General features: G+C 43.4%; 1 protein-coding gene across 4 annotated transcripts in view; it reads left to right on the top strand.

The window, feature by feature from the left end:
• The first annotated feature begins 421 nt into the window (after positions 1 to 421).
• Per3 (period circadian regulator 3) overlaps positions 422 to 18,742 on the top strand; it is a 51,142-nt gene continuing 32,821 nt past the window's right edge. For 2 of the 4 annotated variants that reach the window (XM_028883122.2, XM_028883120.2), the window contains exons 1-7: positions 424 to 931; positions 1,350 to 1,495; positions 2,274 to 2,377; positions 3,577 to 3,778; positions 7,506 to 7,554; positions 14,961 to 15,103; positions 17,283 to 17,361. In XM_028883122.2, coding sequence (XP_028738955.1) covers positions 807 to 931; positions 1,350 to 1,495; positions 2,274 to 2,377; positions 3,577 to 3,778; positions 7,506 to 7,554; positions 14,961 to 15,103; positions 17,283 to 17,361 — 848 coding nt within the window. In that variant the 5' untranslated portion in view covers positions 424 to 806. Of the gene's footprint in view, positions 932 to 1,349; positions 1,496 to 2,273; positions 2,378 to 3,576; positions 3,779 to 7,505; positions 7,555 to 14,960; positions 15,104 to 17,282; positions 17,362 to 17,421; positions 17,441 to 18,742 lie in introns of those variants that run through there. The other 2 variants (XM_028883121.2, XM_037203209.1) reach the window with 2 other exon arrangements.

Raw genomic sequence — 18,742 nt, 5'->3', positions numbered from 1 at the left:
CCCCTGGCCCGCCCTCTCCTGACTGACAGCTCCAAGGCCCCGCCTACGGACACAGCTGTAGATTTGCACGGCGAGGCCCTAGCGTCCTCCTGGCCACTCCGCCCCCGACCCGGGCTCCTGGCGGCCGGGATTGGCCAAGAGCCGACCTCGCCCGACCCGCGCGTTATGTAAGGTACTCCGGGGCCTTTGCACCCGCCCACTCGCCCACGGTTACGTAACCCCCGCGGTGCCGAGTCGGACTCCGCCCCGGCCAATGAGAGCTCGCGTAGCCGGCCGCAGTGACCAATCGAGCGGCGGGGGGGCGTGGCCGGAGCCCGTGGCGCGGAGGGGGCGGGGCCGGCGGCCGCTCGGCACGCGGCTGGCCTCGAGACTGGGCGGCCCGCGGGTGGGCGAGGGCTCTGCGGGGCGGCGGGCGGCGGCGAGTGCTCGGCTGGCGGGAGGCCTGCGAGCTTGCACGGCCCGGCGCCGCTGCCCCTGCCTTCCGCCGTGTCAGCCCGCAACCGTGCTCTCCGAGGCGTTCCTTGATGCTCGCCGACTTCTCAGCATGGACGGTGGAAAAGTTGGTTCGGGCTGACCACGCTCGCCGAGAGTCACGGTGGGGTCCGGCCGGCCCGTTTCCGGCGTCGAGCCGTCGGTGTCGCTCGCCACCCGAGCAGATTCTGTGAAAATGCTGAGGAGAAAAGTGCCCCTCAGATGAGCGTGGTCGGCACCCAGTCTTTCCCGAAGGCGATGGCAGGGACCAAAACAAGCCGGGTTTGGTTGCTAGCTGCAAACTGAGAAAAGCTGGCTGAGGGCTGCCAGGCGGGATGGACCCCTGTGGAGACCCGGCAGTGCCCAGCGGCCACTGTCCCCACAGCGGGGGACCGGGGCTCCAGGGGACGTCTGATCAGGAGGGTCCGCTGCAGGGCACTTGCGTGGACAGCAGCCACAGGTGACGCCGGGAAGCTTACCTACCCCCCTCTGTTTATTGCCCTGGCCCGGGGCTGGGAAAGCAGGACTTACAGCTTTGTTATGTTTTTGACCCCGGGGACGGGGTGCGGGGGGTGGGGGGGGAGGCGACATGAAAGGGAACTTTTAGACACTTTAGTGAGAACTGACGGGTGGAGGATGATACTAGAGTAAATTACCAGAGTATGGAAAGGAGGAGGAAAGCGGTTGAAGAATTGGATGGAGTTAGGGCTGAAGGGAGATTGAAAGTGTCCAATGTACCCTCCCTGGAAGAGAAGGAAGGGCATTAAACCTGCGATCTGAGTGAGTGGGTGTGCCCAAACACCCCTAAAAATCAGGAATTTACTGAGTGTCCACCATTACCATTTTTGTTTTTGTTTTTGTTTTTGTTTTCTGTTCAGTGAACATGAAGACAGAAACAGAATATCTGAAGAACTTATAATGGTTGTCCAAGAAATGAAAAAGTATTTTCCAGCCGAGAGACACACTAAGCCCAGCACCCTAGATGCCCTTAACTACGCCCTACGCTGTGTGCATAGCGTGCAAGGTAATGAGTTGCAGAGTAGCGTGCGCTGGGCCCAGTACTCCTGTGCAGTGGGATTCCCCGTGCAGTGGGATTCCCAGGAGGCTTGAGCTTCTTGGTGGCCAGGACAAGCAGGTCTGACCGACTTAAAGGGTGCTTTGGGCTTTCCAAAGCCGGGAGACTGGGATTGGCCTGGCAGTTTAGTAGCTGCAATATTTTGCCGGTCTGCTGCAAGAGTCAAGTTCAGCAGTTTAAGTACAACTCGAAGACTTTTTTTTTTTTTCAAGGAGCATTGCCTTCCATGGAGATTACAAGAGAAAACACATGTGTGCTTTCCTGTCATGCACATACTTGGGCCATACAGTTACACTATATAAGAAACGGAGTAAAGGACAAATGTTTCTCCTTTCCTTCAGACTTGTCCTTCTCAAGTATTCCATAAAGTTGTGTCTTTAGCACAAACCTGTTTGCTTCATCTGTGGTAAATAGGTAGTTTGTGAATGCTAATATTTCCTCCATAGAAATGTGTGTGTATCTGTACTTTAATTTCATTAGCTAGCTTTAGAACTTTAAATGAATATTGCTTTTTGTAACCTAGAGCATGCAGGATTCATAAAATTCATAGTCTTAAGTTTGCATAACTAACCATACTTTTATGCAAGCAAAAAAAAATTACCTGATTTTGAGGAAAACGCAAGGCATCCTCATCTAAGAAAATTAGCCAGCCTGATAGTGGTAAGACGTGACTTCCTGAAGACGCTGTTGTCACTGGATTACCTCTTTATTTCCCTGTGTTTCTTAGCAAACCCAAGTCTCAGTCCACATGGAGCACCTCAGGCAGATGTGACTGCGTACAGTCTTGAGGAGCTGGCCTCTCTTGCTTCTGAACATGCTTCCAAGAACACAGTAAGAGTTCATGAGTTTTGCCATCTCCACTGTGGTGACTTTCCTGAGGACTTTCTCTAGGTGTTAGAACAGTCACTGAAAGCTTCCCTTGCTGAGGTAAACAAAGGCAAAATGGCTAAAAAGGCACTGTGCGGTTTCTCTGGCCTATCGCAGAGAAAGAGTCTGAAGATAGAGGCCTCACCTTGTGCTCTAGCATAGCCTCATGTGCTGTAGCTGTCAGGTATTTTCTCCCCCCTCAGCATCCCATCTTCTCTCAGATAAAAAGAAAAAAGCAGCAGAAGGTGGCAGAGTAATTTCCTGCATCTTATTCTAATCTTCAAATTGTTACTTTCTATGTATATCATTCTTAGTTCCAATACCTACTTCCTCACGTTGTAACAGCTGGATTTTGTAGAACAGGTGAGTTGAGATGTCATTTTTATGATGAACTTTTGGAAGAGACCTTTAGTAAATACATATATTTTTTAATCTCTTCTTGTTGTCAGAGTAATTAAGCCTCATATTTTATTGATGGTGGAGACTCCTTAATTTGATGTTTAGACTTCTGAATCACTTTAACTTAATGTTTTTATAGTATTACAACAGGAGTTGTGTAGCATTACGTAATTGAGCTTATTCTACTAATGTGCATAGTACTGTAGTAGGGGTCTAAAAAAACAAGTTTTAAGAAAACATTCACCCTCTAGAATCTTTACAGTGGGTCTAGACAGGGAAACAGGTCCATGTGAGCAAGCATGATGACTGATTACAAATGATGTTAGTTGACTAGTAAAACAGATCTGAGGTACAATTCTTATGTAATGAGGTCTGTCAGGGACAGCTTGTGAGGAGGCAGATCCTGACCTTGGTCTTTAGGCACAGAATCTGCATTCCTGACAAGAAGACAGTCCCTCCTGGTGGAAGCACAGTTTGCAGAAGAGAGAAGTGTACATGCCACATGTATATTTAGTCTTCATAGAAGCTGGTGTGGGCTTCTTGGCATGGAGATGAAACTTTGAGGAAGCATGGTGTAACTTTTACGATAGCTGTTAAGCATGCTGGAGAAAACGATTTTAGGAAGCTTTTTTTCTTTACAAGGGGTACATGTGTGTATGTGTGTGCATGTATTTTACGCCTTGGATTGTGGTGGAAATCCAGAAGAAATTGACTTTCAGAGGGTGTTGTTTTTAAGTTCCTCAGTTCTTGTTTTAATTCCACAGGGTACCTTTGTGGCAGTGTTTTCTTTTCTGTCTGGAAGGTTCATGCACGTTTCTGAACAGGCTGCTTCGATCCTGAATTCTGACAAAGATTTCTTGAAGTCCTTGCACTTTGCTGACCTGCTTGCACCTCAAGACGTGAGGGTGTTCTACACACACACTATTCGAAGTCAGCTTCCTTTCTGGAACAACTGGACCCGAAGAGGTAATAGGACTGATGTGAGGTTGAGTATCTTGCCCCAGGATCTGGTCATTAACATGCTATTTACAACAAACAGACTGTGTTGTTTCCCTTATTCTTTGTACTTCATTTATGTATTTATTTTACCTCTTGGGTTTTTGAGCCAGGGTTTCCCTATATAGCCACAGCTGTCCTGGAACTTGTTTTGTAGACCATGCTGGCCTCAAACTCAGGGACCTGCCTGTCTTTGCATCTCGAGTACTGGGGTTAAAGGTGTGTACCACCACAGGCTTTATTCTTCTTTTTAAAAAGAACACAACAAAATGATATTTTTATTGTTCAGTAGTATAACAAACTTACTGAAATTTCACAGATTTTATATGAAAAATAGCTTTGATTACCAGCATACTTCACAGTGGGTGGTTGCTATACAGGTGTGCTTCCTGTGAATTAATGCAACATACTTTATTCCTATGTTGACCTCATGCACTCTCTTTGTGTAATAGCTTTGACTTTATAGATAAGATTCTGATAGCCCCTACTCAGTTTTTCTGACCCCTAAAAGTTCATGGATCCCATACCTTTGTTTCCATGTGAAAGGCTTGTTTTTCTGAACCAGATAATGCAGTCAGTTTTCTTTAGCGCGTTCAGTCCTGTGTGACTTTCTTTCTAAAGTCACTCTATATCCCTCATATTCTTTGTGAACCATCTCTTAAAGCTCAGTATACACCATATGTATCAGCCTTTTCTTTGATTTCAATTGTTTCTCAAATTAGGTTATTATTATTTATTTATTATTTGTATGTTTGTTTGTTTGTTTGTAACCCAGATGTCTTAGAGTTTCTATTGCTGTGATGCAACACCATGACCTTTAAGAAGCAAGTTGAGGAGGAAAGGGTTTATTTGGCTTACACTTCCAGATCATAGTCCATCATTGGAGGAAGTCAGGACAAGAACTCAAGCAGGGCTGGAAGCTGGAGGAAGGAACTGATGCAGAAGCCATGAAGGGGTGCTGCTTACTGGCTTGGTTCACATGGCTTGTTCAGCCTTCTTTCTTATAGAACCCAGGACCACCAGCCCAGGGATGGCATCACCCACCATGGGCTGGGCCCTCCCTCATTGATTGCTAATTGAAAAAAAATGTCTTACAGCTGGATCTCATGGAGGAGTTTCCTCAACTAAGGCTCCTTCCTCTCTGATGAGTCCAGCTTGTGTCAGATTGACACAAAAAACCAGCCAGTATACCAGGCTACTCACAGACTCACTACATAGCAGAAAATGGCCTTAAACTGTTATCTTCCTGCCTCTTCCTCCTAAGTGGTGGGACTACGGGCAGATACCACCAGGCCAACTTACTCAGTGCTGGGGATCAAACCTAGGACTTCATGCAGGCTAGGCAGTCATCTCCTGACTGGACTATATCCCCTAATGGAATTTTCCCAAGTCCTGGCCCTGAGAAGATTCCTCCCCAGAGTCCTAGGGAAGATGCTACGTCTGGTGGGGTATCTGAGGGAAAGGAATCTACATACACCATGCTCTTTGTCTGTTTACATTATTCCTCTGTGGCAAAATTCTATCTGTACAGCTTCAGTTCCGCCCTGAGTCTCAGTTCCTCTTTGTACCTACTTTTTTTCTATCCCTCATAGCCCTAGTAATAATAAATAAGCACTTACGTTTTTATCTCATCTTCATCTCCTGTTCCTTCATCCTCCATCTTTCCTTCCTCCTCTCCTGATCTGATTCATCTGCAATCTATAAGAAACTTTTACTTGCTCCTCACTCCTTAACCTGAGCCATTCTGCCTTAGCATCTACAGAAACTCTCCATGTTCTTTCTTTCCTGGCCACTCTAGAATTTCGCTCCAGTCCTTACTGCACCTGGTTATGCAGAAGGCCCTGTTGTCCTGAGTCAGTTGCTCTGTAATGCCATTTTCCTGTCTGGGGAAGGGGGGTCTGAACTTCATTTGCACAAGAAGCAAAGCTATGCATCTACAGCCTGCCTGTCTCCTAGGCTCTGGGAGGAGTGTTACCTAGTGGATCAGGAGGTCTGAGAAGCTGAACTGTTTGCCAAATGATCTAGTAGTATATGGGCGCACATGAATTTCATAGTAGAAGACAGCTGAAATATTAAAAATTGAATAACACCAAATATTCCTTGATAAGTGGCTTCTTCTAGAAAAATGCCTTCAAATTTCTAGGTATAGCTTTGATATACAGCTGAATCTCTATAATATATTCTTGCACAATCCCCAGCATCACTTTTTTTTGGTGGGGGAGGCTTCTGCCATGCAACCTGAAGCATCTAGTTTACTACAAATAGTGTCCTTCCGCAGTGCAAATCTCAGGTTCAGGCTTCAGCTGAGAACAGTTAGTAAGCTCCGTGCCCGTCTGGGCTGTGCCCAGGTTACCTGCTCCAGTCTCCTCCTTGGAGCTTAGAGGACGTAAGTGGACACAGAGTGCTATATAATCTGCTATCAGTTTAGTGTGTTTTAGAATATGCTTCCACTTAATGTTGGTTGTGTAAACCTCTCAGAAGGACCTGATGGTTTTTAAGAACTCATTGGCAGAAGTAAGGACTCACATTCAGCGTGTTGAATGCCTTATGGGCTTGTGTCCACTGAGATAACAGAGTCTAGTTCATGGCTCTGCAGTGGCTTGTGAACATAGAAACCTGATGTAATGTGTAAATGGTGTGAGCAGGAGGCAGTTTCCAATTATTCTTATGATCCTTTCCTTAGATGTGCAAAGACATGGCCCTCTTTAATATTTTGAATCTGTGGGCTTCTCACTAGTTATGTTAATGTGTAGATAGAGTTTTCCTGCCTTGCTCACAGTCAGGACAAATCTGTCACCTGCCAGTCTCACAGCCACTCAGACCCAACCAAGTAAACACAGAGACTTATATTGCTTACAAACTGTATGGCCGTGGCAGGCTTCTTGCTAACTGTTCTTACAGCTTAAATTAATCCATTTCCATAAATCTATACCTTGCCACGTGGCTCATGGCTTACCGGCGTCTTCACATGCTGTTTGTCCTGGCGGCAGCGGCTGGCAGTGACTCCTTCTGCCTTCCTGTTCTTTCTTTTCTCCTCTCTGTTAGTCCCGCCTATACTTCCTGCCTGACCACTGGCCAATCAGTGTTTTATTTATTGACCAATGAGAGTAACAGATTTGGCATACAGACCATCCCACAGCATTAATGTGTATATTTTAACAGTTTTCCATAGTTCTGTAACTTAGGTCTCTTCACTTCAGTAAAACATTTGGGCAGAGGTTCTGCCTCCTCACTTGACTGTAAAGTACATTTACCTCTAGGGTGTCAGCATATATTTCAAGAAGGCTGATGGAAACCATTGGCATGAGGAAGAGAAAAACAAACACTCCTGTGAATTGTCTAGTCCTCTAGAGATGACTTAGCAGTACATGAGAGTCATAGGAGGGTCATACACGTAACGTAGATTTCCCCAAGGCTGTACTGAAGTGAAGGAGAACAGTCTCATTTAAACATCAGAGAACTGAAATCTGAAAGTACTCCAAACTTCCTCACATTGTTAGAGTAGGCCAGACTGTTAGCCCCCAAAATAGTCATCATCAGATCATCGTGGTGACATTAGAAATAGTGGATGTGCTTAGCTGGAGGGTAAAGGAAAGACCTAGGGGTTAGATGAAGGGAAGCTCAGAGTCTCACACAGGACGGCTTCACTGAGGAGCTGCCCTGGGAGGGGCACATGACCATTTTTCTTTCTTTCTAGCTTCACAGTATGAATATGCACCAGTGAAATCCTTCTTCTGCAGAATCTGGTAAGTAAAGGATGTGGAGGCTCAAAACGTGGCTCTAATTTCTATTCAACTGTTATGGTGACTCTTTCATATTCAGCTAGATTCTATCCTGCATACAACAAAATGAGACAAAACAAAAACAAAAACCCTCTTGATTCTTGCCGTAAGAACTTGCATGTGGTTGAGAAGAAAAATAAAAGCACTGAAAGATAATTGCTAGACCCATCTGACATCAGAGCCCTGGTCTGAAGTAAACAATAAAGCAACTGTCTTGAGGCCCATTTTGCTTGCTTTTTTTTTTTTTCAGTCACATTTAAAGTTAATTTTTTAAATTTCTCCACACCTACCTCTCAGTTCTTAGAATTTTTAGTAGCAGGGCTTAAAAAGACAGTGATCTAGAAGAAAATTGAGCATACTTTAACAGAAGTGACTGTTTGTAGATAGTTGTTGCCCTCTGAACAAACTACTATAATGTGGCTTTCATAGTAAAAAGAAAGAAAAATTTTTTGAGACAGTGTTTCTTTGTGTAGCCCTGACTGCCTAGAACTCATTCTATAGACCAAGCTGGCCTTGAACTTACAGAGATCCACCTGTCTCTGTCTCCTGAGTGCTGGAATTAAAGGTGTGCACCATCATGCCCAGCAAGAAAAAACATTTTTAAGTGTCACACTTGTTAATATTAGTATTGATGGTAGTAACTACTCCAGATGTTTATAGAAAGAAAAATGTTTATAATGGAAATAACCAGATATGCTGTAAAACCGGGGGTTGGGGGTGGACGGTATTGAGCTAATAGTGTTTGTGTGCATGGAAGGGCTGTGGTTTACTGTGTCATTCACAAGTGTGTTTATCAAGAGCATGCCTGGAATGCAGTAAATGTGTGTATGTGGATTGAGGGGGTGGGGTGGTCACTGCAGGTATCATACAGGGAAGCTAACCCCACGAAGAGATAAGAATGAAATAAGAATGAAATAAGAGATAAGAACCTGGTACAGATTGACTTTGTCAACCTGGATCAGACTTCAGGGAGTCTAACAACAGGCAGTTTATTCCCAATACAATTTGAAAACAGAAGTTTCCTGGTGTAATACAATCCCAGGTGCACAAAGAAGCATAATTACATTGAAACTCAACTCAGGGTACATGTCATTCCCTCCAAGAAGATGGGTTCTAGAGATATGATACCTGCATAGCTTAAGGGCCTAAATGTCTGGTCTGGTCTTGTCATACTGATAGCATAGAGGTCATGTAGGCTGTTAGCCACCTCTGGTCCTGGTTGTGGGAGCTTGGGGGAGCCTCTGGCTATAAGGGTCATTTAGATTACTAGCCACCACCAGTCCTGGCTGTAAGAGCTTGACATGGCCTGGCTCAACAGATGACACAGATCACCAGGTTGTTAATCATTTCAAATTCTCAGTTTTCTGGAGGGAAGAACAGGTTTTCATCTTACCTATTGTAAAGACAATCCTGTATGCTTAACATTCCTGGTTTCTCTGAAGATCTGTGGGCTCAAGGACCTTCATGCTATGCTCCCAACATAAATGACACACAGGTTTGTTACACTAAATACTTTTAGGTCCTATAAGAGAATCAGACTCTCTTCAAAGCAAATTTTTTGTTCCTGTGTACTTAAATTCTGTAAGCAGGAGACCAATAATATATAAATATAAATGTGGCCATTAGCAACAAATTCAGGACAAGAAAGCGAGTTCTGGACAGTGGAGAAATTGGTGTTCTATTTAGTCACTTTGTCTGGTCTTCTGTTGTAACAGAATCTCTAAGACTGGCTAGTTTGTAAAGGAGAAGTGTGTGTTTGGGCTTGCAGTTCTGGGAGCTGGAGAGCATGAAGGCAGTGTCTGCTTGGCACTGGGCAAAAAGGCAGAGGGAGCCAGACACCATAACAACCAGCTCTCACCAAAGTTAACCAACTGACAGGGACTGCTTTAATCCCTTCATTATGGTGGTGCTCCTTTACCCCTTAGAGCCCTGCATTGCTCACCACCATTGCACCGACAGTTGGCTTTGACACGTACTTTGGTGGTGACAAAGCACCGGACTGATGAAAGAACTCTTCTCTGAGGAATCCCAGTTGCAGCCAGTGACCTGAAGAAGGTGAAGGAGTAAGCTGGGCAACTTTAAGGAAGTTCCTGAGGAAGCATCGTCCATGTGGAAAGGACAGAAGTGCAAAGGTTCTAGGGTGGAACAGAAGAGAGGAAGGCAGATAAAGAGGCAGGGACTAGATCACAGGGAACTTCACTTTCAGAGGAAGTATTTTGTTGAGATTAACTATTTTCAAACCTTTTCCTTAGACGTTTCTAACCTAATGAAAGCAGAGAAAATAGTATAATGAACCAATATGTTGTTGGTTTGTGCTCTTTTGGGGGGCCCACCACCCAACTCCCAAATAAATCACACACAGAGGCTTATTCTTAATTATGAACACCTGGCCTTAGCTTGGCTTGCTTCTAGCCAGCTTTCCTTAACTTTAAATTAACACATCTACCTTTTGCCTCTGGGCTTTTTCCCATTCTCTTCTGTAAATCTTACTCTTAATCCATGGCTGGCTGTGGAGCTGGGTGGCTGGCCCCTGGAGTCCTCCTCATTCCCACGCCTTCTTCCTTTTCTCCCAGATTTCTCCTATTTATCCTCTCTGCCTGCAGCCCTGCCTATTTCTCTCTCCTGCCTCACTATTGGCCGTTCAGCTCTTTATTAGACCATCAGGTGTTTTAGACAGGCACAGTAACACAGCTTCACAGAATTAAACAAATGCAACATAAACAAAAGTACACATTTAAAATAATATTCTACAATACTTCCCCCTTTCGTCTAAATAAAAAGAAATGTTTCAACTTTAACATAGTGTAACTACATACAACAAAAACAGTTATCAAGTAAGAATTAATTTACAATATTCAGTACATTTGTAGTTAGCGTATTTGGAGAAAATAATGCATCTTCTATCCTATCTTAGTGAATCCAAAGTTTTACACCTAATTTACTTTCTATCATTACTAAGGAAAACTGCAACTATAACTATCTAGTCTTCAACTCCATCAAAGACCTAGAGGATGAGGATATAATATTATCTAACAACAGAGACATTTGGCTGCCTGGACAGTCACCCAAAGTTCCTCTGCAACATTGGGGCATCCATCTTCAGCCTACTGGTCCAGATTATCTGGCAAACTTTTCAGTGAAGCAGGAAATTTGAAAGACTATCCTGCCTTGTTTTGGCAAAGTTTAGCAGTCACTTTCCTGTGTGTCTTGCAGAATATCTGGCAGACTCTTCTGTAAAGCAGGAACTGTGAAGGACTGTCCTGCCTTGTTTGGGCAAAGTTCAGCAGTATTTTCCCTGTGTGTCCTGCATGTCCAGTCTGCACAGCACATTGTCAGCAGTCAAAGGCAAGAGCAATTTTTTTTTTCCTAGTGGCTAACCTTGCCACAATGAAAGCAAACTCTGTAAGGGATTTCTTCAATGCCCATCATCTCTGAAGTAAATTAATGCTTCCAGGAGCAGATGTGTCTCGTTGTCATGAAAAACTTTAGGTTAACAAAACATTTTAAATGTCATATTCAGGCTAGACACTAGCTGTTCTTCCAGAGGTCCTGAGTTCAATTCCCAGAAACCACATGGTGGCTCACAACCATCCATAATGAGATCTGGTGCCCTCTTTTGGCCTGCAGGCATACATGGAGGCAGAACACTGTGTACATAATAAATAAATCTTTAAATAGCATATTCTGTAGGTCTTTGAAAGGTTTGAAGACTATCTAAAATATGTCTCTATATAATCTGGAAAGCATACCTTACATATATACAATTTTGGTTGTTACAAATGCCCAATCACTAACCTATGTTCCTGATTCTCCTATATAGTTTATAATAATAGCTTTCAAAAACTAGAACTTCACCCTAAATTTCCAAATGAACTGCATAGTCACAATACCTCAAACAAAAATAGAAATATACATACACTATGCTGTAACAAAAATAACCTTAAATTTTTATCAATATACAAAAATCCTTTAAACAAGAGTGAAATCTACAGACCCTGTAACAAAAATAACTTTAAATTTGTATCAATATACTATATTCCCCTAAATGATAACAAATACCCATAACCCACCAAATAACCCAAAACCACCACACCCTCCAACTCTTGGGAATGTGGGCATGGTTTTCTCTAAACTGCCTCCTGCTGTCTGTGGACGAAGTATTTAGAGTCCCAGAGAGAAAATTTGAGATAATGGCCAAGTCCTGGGAAGACCAGGTCTAACCTTTGTTAATAGATACAACCTATCAAGATTCAGGAGGTCTCCCTTGATTACTCCTGATCCATATTCTTCCTGAAGGAATCCACAACCTCTCATCTCCTGTGGGAACAAAACTCCAAAGCACTTTTGATTTCCATCTGAAAAATACATTTTTGACTTCTTTTTTAAAGTTAAGATAGCCCTCAAGTATCTAGGTTGGCTCAATTTTGCAGTCATATTCACAGTTCTATGTCTGCCAGCAGCTATTGTTTGCTTATCAATAATCAAAAAAAATTCAAAACACAATAACATACAGGATTCAGGCTCTCTGTGTATTTCCCATCTCTACATGGCTTATACTTTTTTATTATTTTACTTCTCTCTTTAAAGACTTTATTACTTAACTGTTCTTTTTTTTTTCTATGACTATACCCTTTTTTTTTCTGTTTCTTAAGCCTATGCACATTGTAAAACACACTGGAACCTGTTTAGAAGGTTTTTTTGTTTTGTTTTGTGTTGTTTATCTAAACCTGTTTTATTGCATATCTTTTAGCCATTTTTGACCCTGTGAGCAAACCTTTAACTGTTAAGCAGCGTGGACCTCTGCCTGCTGCTTTGGCCGCTGGTCTACCCACTTCTCAGGTCATGAAAGCCAAGCCTAAAGCTCATGGCCCCCTTAGAGATTCTTGACTAAGAACTGCGTTCAACCTACCTAGTTATGGAAGCCAGTAACTGCTTTGCCACAAGCAGTTTTTTTTTTTTTTTGTTTGTTTGTTTGTTTTTGTTTTTCGAGACAAGGTTTCTCTGTGTAGCTTTGCGCCTTTCCTGGAGCTCACTTGGTAGCCCAGGCTGGCCTCGAACTCACAGAGATCCGCCTGCCTCTGCCTCCCAAGTGCTGGGATTAAAGGCGTGCGCCACCACCGCCCGGCCCCACAAGCAGTTTTTATTTAGCTTCCTGCTTTTATTTAGTGCTGCTAGCTGAACAGCAATGTCTCTTGAAGGAGCCATAACCTTTTTCTTTTTTCTTTTTCTTTCAGCTTTCTCAGGCCCTACATGGAAATACAGACCCTACATTAGGTGCCAAAATGTTGTTGGTTTTTGCTCTTTTGGGGGTCCCACCACCCAGCTCCCAAATAAATCACACACAGAACCTTATTCTTCATTATGAACACCTGGCCTTAGCCTGGCTTGCTTTTAGCTAGCTTTCCTTAACTTTAAATTATCCCATCTACCCTTTGCCTCTGGGCTTTTCCTGTTCTCCTACTTCTGTAAATCTTACTCTTATTCCATGCCTGGCTGGGTGGCTGGGTGGCTGGACCCCGATGTCCTCCTCTCCTCTCACTCCTTCCTTTCCTCTCAGATTTCTCCTCCTGTATATTCTCTCTGCCTGCCAACCCTGCCTATTTCTCTCTCCTGCCTCACCATTGGCTGTTCAGCTCTTTATTAGACCATCAGGTGTTTTAGACAGGCACAGTAACACAGCTTCACAGGATTAAACAAATGCAACATAAACAAAAATAACACACTTTAAAATATTTTACAACACCAGTGTGTTCTAATTGCCCAGCTATAAGTCACAGCCAGCCTGGTGCCATCTGTTTCTCCTCCAGATCCTCCCCTCTGCTTTCTTATCTCAACCTCAGACCTGCTTATTATTTCAGAATATTTCTAAAAGGCAAAGTTACTATTCACCTCATGGTGGTGAAACTGTCCTGTCTTTGACCAGTCGGGATACTGTTAGGGTAGCTGCCCCACCCTTGTGGCAGCATCTACATGGTCTTTGACAGCCTCCTTTGCTTTTAGTCATGAGACATCCCGGACTGAACGTAGACTTTTTTACCCCAGACTTAAGAGCCATTATTTCTCCAGGTATCCCCTGTTGCAGGTGGAGAGAAATGGCATTACCATTGAGACCTCGTCTGATGAGGGGTCAGTCCTTACTGCAGGGCTGCCAGTGTTTGTGGACCTTGCTAGGAAGTTTCATTTTCAAGAAAGCATATTTTGCATTAGAAAGGACTGTGGGCTGCTGTATGCAGGACTAGGTCAGCTGGAGCACTGAAAGGCTTGGGTTGTAAAGTCAGGCTAGTGAGGTGGTGGAAGAAAAACTTTTAGATGCTTTACCGGCACTTATTAATGGGTTAGAACCGAGACATCATATAAAAAGGAGTAAGGGATGGCAAGAGAAATCTTGGGTGGAGATATTTGAAGCCCAGGAGCATGTAGCAAAAGCACCTTGGAGAGGTGCTTAGTGTGTCTCAGTTGACCTGGGTCTACATTGAGACTGTATGAGAACCAAGTTCTAGGTAGAGGTACAGGCCAGCAGGTAGTATGTAGGACAAATGTATATAATGGCAAGCTTGAAGCAGCTCTTCATAGCAATAGGAGGGAAGGTGGACAAATACAAGCATGAACTCTTGTGTGTTTGGGGGAAGGCCCTCATCCAAATGACTAAAGTAAGAAGCAAGGTCATAGGACTGAGGGTGGCTCTGGCAGTTCTGAGACTGCCTTGAGACTAGGGGTCCCTAATCTAGATTAAGTTAGAAGAGAGGCTTGATTGAGGACAAAGAGGAGAGTTAGACTCCACAGCATGGTGGCATGTCTCAGTAGCCATGCAAGAGAAACCTTTTTGCTCATCCTCAGAGCTGCCTCAGAACTGAGAAGGGGTCTGCCTCTACTCCAGAGGCCAGGTTGGGCAGCTAGGTTTTAATGCCCTTTTTACCAGGCAGGCATTTTACAGGACAGTGCTTACCTTCAAGCCAAGCCTACAGCAGCCAAGGAGGAGCAGAATCTTTGAGACTGAGTCAGTTCTTTAAAATACTGAAGAGGGATGCCCTAGAGTTGGGTTTGGCCATATGATCACATGGGACCTCACAGTGGAAGGGTACAAGTCCACAGGAGTTTGGGGCGTGGTCATGAGCAGGTCATGGGTAGGGTGACTCTCACAGTGATGTAAGCAGTCCTCCATAAAACTGCCTTCGCAATGCATAGTTAATGTGTGCTATTGTCCAGGGGTACTGAGATTTCAAGCTAACCTTCCCTTGGTGGAGACAAACATCTCTAAACATTTTAGATCTGGGTCTTTCTGTCTTGGGAATTACCAGTGGGCATTCCCAGCCTTTTCACAGAGGGCTGAGTGTGCCAGGACCAGCTCTAATGACCTTTGATCTCTTCAGTGGAGGTGAAGACAGAGCACAAAAGAAGCATTACTCTCCATTCCGGATCCTCCCCTATTTGGTTCACGTACACAGCTCTGCCCAGCCAGAACCAGAGCCTTGCTGTCTAGCACTGGTTGAGAAGATTCACTCAGGTTATGAAGGTAAGTCGGGATGTCCTATGCCAGTTAGAAGCAGAATGCCAGTGTTCAGACAGGAGCATGGGGATAGCTGTTTCTATAGTTCTAGGACCAAAGACTGCTTCATGTCCAATATGGGATTAAACTCTGTAAGCACTTCTAGCTGATGTTTATTGATGTCATCACTGCTTAGTGACCTTGACTTCCTGTGCTGTCACAGTGTGGCTTTGTGGTCTGTGCCTCACACTTGGATAGACATGTAGTACTTTAGTCCCTTCTCAACAGGTGACCTGTTCTATGGTCTTTTATATCTGTCTTATATGAAATAATAGCACTAAAATCATTACAGGAAGAAGCCACAAGAATGATTGAATTTGCCGGGTAGCACATGCCTTAAGAGACTGAGGCATGTATGCCCTGGGCTACGCAACAAGTTCAAGGCTAGCCTGGGCTACATAGTGACTACCTGCCTCAACAAAGCAGAAGCTGGAGGTGTAGCACAGTGGTAGAGTGCTTGCCATGGTGTGTAACTACAAGGCTCTGGGTTTGATTCTCAACACATGATGGAGCGGGGAGACAACATATTCTAGAAGTGTTTCAAAACTTCCAGAAATTACAGTATGTATATTCAGTAAACAGAAATACATTTCTAAACTTCTTTATGGGCAGCTTCCAATTACTACTTAAAAAAAAAAAAAAATCAGAGTTGGTTCTGATGAGACGTGATATATGCTTTCCTACAAATTGCCACCCGATGAGTCACCATAAAAACAGGATTATTGGAAAAATTAGTTCAGGGGCACAGTGATCAAAAAGTTAATTACATTAAAAAAAAAAAAAAAGGATAAAGGGCCTAAAGAGATACATACCTCAGCGGTTAAGAGCACTGGCTGCTCTTCAGTACACCCAGGTTCAAGTCTCAGCACCCACATGATGGCTCACAATTGTATATAACTCCAGTATAGGGTATCTCACACACACCCTCTTCTGACCTCCTCATGTAGACACATGCAGACCAAACACATATGTACATAAAATTTTCTTTTTAAAGGAAATCATAAAACTATTGATTTACACGTTAAACATTAACAGCAACACTACTGTGTAGCATGAATCTTAAAAGTTCTTATTAATAAAATCAAACCTGAGGCCAGTTATTGGGATGAATACTGGAAGATCAGAGAACCAGAATAAGCCACAGCTACCTCAGGTCGCCAGTTCCTCAGCTGGTCTTGTTTCCTCAGACTGGAGGCTTCTGTGTCCTCATCCCAATGGCTCTCAGCTGAACTGCTGCTCCAAAGCCTGAAAGCTTAACCAGCTAAACGCTTCTAGTTCCTGGTCCTCAGGCCTTATATACCTTTCTGCCTTCTACTATCACTCCCTGGGATTAAAGGCTTGCTTTCTGGGATTAAAGGTGCGAGTCACCATGCTTGGCTGTATCCTTGAACACATGGATTTCTGCCTCTGTAATGCTAGGATTAAAGGCGTGTGCTATTACTGCCTATCCTAAGTATCTAGTGGCTTTTCTGTTCTCTGACCCCAGATAGGTTTATTAGGGTACACAATATTTTGGGGAACACAATACCACCACACTACTATAAATGTGGCTTGGGCACTGAGGTAGCAACGGACAGTTGAAGTGTATGCATGGTGTATGTACTCCTGAGAGCTCTGCTGGCTGCCGTTTTATGCATTCACTGAGGTTTCTTGCAATTGAAGTCATCATGTTGAAGTAAATGGGATGTAAGCCTATTTTCAGAGTATTGCCTGCATTTTTCAGGGCACATTTTAGAGCAGAGCTTACCTGACTCGGTACCAATTTTATTACATGACAAATTGCTTTAGTCCTATTTCAAGTGTTTTTGTTTAGTTATACACTGCCACCAAAGAATACTCAGTCCCTTCCTTACTCCCCCTTTTACTATTAGATATTTATGATAAAGAAATTAGCTATTTATAATGTAACAGACTTTCTGTGTTTAACCATAATGTAGTAATCACATATTAACCTCATCAAAATCAAGTTAATAATGAAAATTATTATTTTACTGTAGCTTTGACTTCATGGCAGTCAGACCTTAGATTTAAGTTAGATTTCTGCCATTTCATATGGAGATGTTACTCCTTGTATGTTTAGTAGCTAGTTCAGTAGATGATTAATTGGATGTTTGACCCTTAATCAGTCTTTCTCCTTTCTTAATAGCTCCTCGAATCCCTGTAGATAAAAGAATTTTTACCACAACACACACCCCAGGATGTGTGTTTCTTGAAGTAGATGAAAGGTAAATAATTCTTAGAGCCTAAAAGAAGTTTGTTTCCAAAGACAGACCAAGGTCTGCGTTACTCTTTGCGTACTGTTCTGTATCCTGTGACACTGTCGGTTTGCCTGTGTGGTTCCTGCTGGTGACAGTGCAACTTCATTTGAGTCCTCTTAAATATATTTTCAAATTGTGTGTGTGCATGTGCATGTGTGCGCGCCATGCACATGTGGGGTCAGAGGCCACCTTTCTCCTGTTTGGTCTCACCTTCTACTGTGTGGGCCTCAGGGATCCAGCTCAGGCCAGCAGGCTAGGCAGCAAGTACTTTTACCTGTTGGCTGAATTTTAGTGTAAACATCTTGCATATTGTATTTTTAAAAGTGATCTATGTGATGCCTGACTAGATTTCATAGCGTTGAGGCTCAGGTGGTGCAGGTGTTATTACTTTACATAAGCCAAGGACCAGTTCTGACTGTACTCGATTTAGGACCAAGACTCAACTCCTTTAGCATTTACTCTAGTGGTATTTCCATTTGACAAATGCTGCTCAAATAAAATTTATGCTAAATATTGTAATTATTCTGAAGAGGAAGAAAGAGAACATGTCTTTAATAAAGGATAATGTTTAAGAATTTTTCTCTATTTTGAACACATATAACCTTTCTTTTTGAGGGCAATTTTAAAATGATCTTTTATTTTTTTAACATAGTGATAGTAGATGGTGGTTACTGCTGGTTTTCAGTATTTTTTTTTTAGAAAAAAATTATTTACTTTATGTGTACAGGTGTTTTGCCTGCATGTATGTCTGTACCATGTGTGGAAGCATTTTAAAGAGGACAGAAGACAGCTTCAGATCCCCTGGAACTGGAGTTACAGATGGCTGTGAGCCACCATCTGGGTTCTATATTTGATTTTGACATTACATTGTATTCAATTCTTATTAGTCATGTTTTTGTTCACTAGCCTTTGTTACTGTGGTAGAGTACTGGAAATGACCAGCTTGTAAGGAGGAAGGAAAGGTTTAATGACTGTTGAGTTTCAGGCCATGATCACTTGGCTGTCTCCACTGCCTTGAGACCTCTGGTGGGTCAGGACATCCTGGTGAAGTTAATCTACTTCCTTCCTGGGACCAGGAGATAGAGGGAAGACAGGGCAGGAACCTGAATGCAGGAACTGTGGAGGAATGCTGCTTGCGGGCTCACTCCCTGACTCCCCCATGGCCTCATGTTTTGCTAGCTTTCTGACACAGCCTGGGACCACCTGCCCAGGAAATGACACTGCCCACTCCAGACAGGGCACTCTTACATTAAGACAGTTGAGGCAGTCCCTCACAGACATGTCCAAAGACTAGCCTGATAAAGATAGTTATTCAATTGAGACTTCCTTTAGGTGATTCTAAGCTGGG

The sequence above is a fragment of the Peromyscus leucopus genome, chromosome 2 (genome assembly GCF_004664715.2).
Source record: "Peromyscus leucopus breed LL Stock chromosome 2, UCI_PerLeu_2.1, whole genome shotgun sequence".
Taxonomy (NCBI): domain Eukaryota; kingdom Metazoa; phylum Chordata; class Mammalia; order Rodentia; family Cricetidae; genus Peromyscus; species Peromyscus leucopus.
This window is presented reverse-complemented; position numbering and strand designations above follow the sequence as displayed.